The 2,500-nt window shown below is 52.7% G+C and overlaps 1 protein-coding gene across 1 annotated transcript in view; it reads right to left on the bottom strand.

Annotated features, from left to right (window-relative positions):
* pik3c3 (phosphatidylinositol 3-kinase, catalytic subunit type 3) overlaps nucleotides 1-2,500 on the bottom strand; it is a 13,319-nt gene that overhangs the window by 10,555 nt on the left and 264 nt on the right. The window contains exons 1-4 of the mRNA XM_084451553.1: nucleotides 2,433-2,500; nucleotides 934-1,122; nucleotides 583-726; nucleotides 275-404 (exon numbers count right to left, since the gene is read on the bottom strand). The exon at nucleotides 2,433-2,500 is cut by the window's right edge and continues 264 nt beyond it. Coding sequence (XP_084307679.1) covers nucleotides 275-404; nucleotides 583-726; nucleotides 934-1,122; nucleotides 2,433-2,497 — 528 coding nt within the window. The 5' untranslated portion in view covers nucleotides 2,498-2,500. The remainder of the gene's footprint in view (nucleotides 1-274; nucleotides 405-582; nucleotides 727-933; nucleotides 1,123-2,432) is intronic.

Genomic DNA, 2,500 nt, shown 5'->3' with positions numbered 1-2,500 from the left:
TCTTTCATGGTCTCTCACTCACTCTCTCTCTCTCTTTCACTCACACACACACACACACACACACACACATACACAATCCTTTGTACTGAGCTTTGCATGCCCCTGCACACAGAATCACAAAAAGGCTCATTAGTTCACTTGAGCTCACACACACACACACACACACACACACACACACACACACACACACACACACACACACACACACACACACACACACACACACACAAACACAGCCCCCACCCTCCAGGACCTCCTGACCCCCTGACCCCACCTTGGCCAGTCTGCCCATCTGGTCCTCTGCCAGGCAGCTGCTGGTGCGCCCCGGCGTGCTTGTGGGCTCCCCACCGTCCCCCTCCACCCCCGGCCAAACCTTCAGGTCGTGCATCCCCTGCCGGAACATTCTGAGAGAGCGGGAGGGGCGACAAGGAAAGGGGACGAGGGTATCGAAAACGTCAGCGGCCAGTGACACGCGCTGTAATTTCGCTCGATTCAATATTTCGATTTTTCCCCCCGCGGCCTTCGCACACCATCGCATCACAAGTCGCTTTTCAGCGACCTTTCCGCCGGACGGACCCTTACCCGTGTTTGCCGAAGAGGGTGACAGTTGTCCCCCCCACGGGGCTGGCCCGGCCCGGCCCGTACACGTCCCACACCGTGAGGGCCACCTGGGCGCTCTGGGGCAGGTCCGGGTACTTGACTGGCAGCCTTAGCCACTCGTTCCAGCTGGAGAGAAAGACAGAGAGAGAAGACGAGAGAGAGAGAGAGAATACAGAGGTAGCTTACATGACACGCTAGCCGCGAAGCTAGCCAGCTACGTTACGCGCTAGCTGGCAATACCAGCGCCGTAAACGTCAGGACGCACTACCAGGGACCGTATCAGTGTGTGTGTGTGTGTGTGTGTGTGGGTGTGTGTTTTCTGCGCGTACTCACTTCCAGCGCGTGCTGAAGGCCTTGTAGGAGGTGCGCACGGGCAGCGCCAGGGGCTTGCCCTCGGCGAACACCTGGCAGGTGACGTACAGGTCGGAGCAGCTCTCCTGGTAGAGACCCGAGAAACGCAACATGGGGTCCTGGAGCAGGGCCTTGTAGCTCTTCTGCTCACGTTTTCCCTCCAGACTGCCGCTGAGGGAAGAGAGGGAGGAGGGAGGAGGGAGGGGAGGATAGGGAGAGAGGAGGATAGGGAGAGGAGAAAGGGGGGTTGGTGTCCGGAGAAAAGGTAGAGTTCGCCATCATTTCACTGTCCGGGCCAAGAGTACTCTCTTTTGCAGAGGTTATCGAGACGGGGTGCACTACTTTGTGACATCGTTCACGGGCAGATCATTGCTGTTGACCAAATAGTGAGTCTTGATTACAGTCAGCTAGCCATCTAGAGACAGAGCCGTTCTGGCTGGCGTGCATACCTGGAGCATGTCACATACCTGGAGCATGTCACATACCTGGAGCACGTCACATACCTGGAGCACGTCACATACCTGGAGCACGTCACATACCTGGAGCACGTCACATACCTGGAGCACGTCACATACCTGGAGCACGTCACATACCTGGAGCACGTCACATACCTGGAGCACGTCACATACCTGGAGCACGTCACATACCTGGAGCATGTCACATACCTGGAGCACGTCACATACCTGGAGCATGTCACATACCTGGAGCATGTCACGTCTGACCGCTGACACTTGTGATAACTCATAAATGAGAAAATACCCACTTTTATTCCAGAGTGTAACAGGCAGCGCTACATCGTACGGTTTGTTACAAATGATGAAGATCATTTTATTATACCCTGCAAACACACAACGTCAGGGAGACGTTCAGATTATGTCTTAATAACGTCCGTCAGTCCTGAACCCCATTTGTACGTCTGCTGGACCCCTCAATATTCACACGTCTGGCTTGGACCCCTCTAAGACGTCTGTGGACGTGCAGAACGGGTTCAATATCTGAACATCAAAAAAAAACATTCATTCTGGCTCCTAATTGGATGTCTTTGGACGTCCGAAAAAGACAAAAAAGACATCTAAAAGACGTCTTTTAGACGTGTCTTGGCTCAGTGGGTACCCAGAGGGCGGAGCCGGGCTTGTTAAGAGAGTCACGAGAGAAACGCGAGGCCGGTGATCAGGAATGCGCATGATGTCAAAACGAGCACTCCCAAATGAGAGCTGCTTTATGAAGCACGATACTGAGTCATGTTGCCATGCTCGCTTTAGGTCAATACTGAACAACAACTGTACCGAGATGCTTCAGGGACAAATATTCATATCTGACAGTTGCGTTAGCCATGTTTGTAGCTCTTGTTTAGTAGCTATCTGACACTTGAGTTATAGCTAGCCATGCTAACTTGTTTAGCAGCATCCTGCAGGGTTTGACAGCTAGCTCACGTTAGCTGTGAATAACTAGAATTATGTTGATCAAACCACAACACTTACATTTTGAGTTGAACATTGATGTCCAAATCACAGCTGTAGACATAGTTAAACTTGTCTGTGTCCATCGT

This window comes from Borostomias antarcticus, assembly GCF_949987555.1.
Source record: "Borostomias antarcticus genome assembly, chromosome: 17".
NCBI lineage: Eukaryota > Metazoa > Chordata > Actinopteri > Stomiiformes > Stomiidae > Borostomias > Borostomias antarcticus.
The sequence above is the reverse complement of the archived record's forward strand: the minus strand, read 5'-3'. Positions and strand labels throughout refer to the sequence as shown.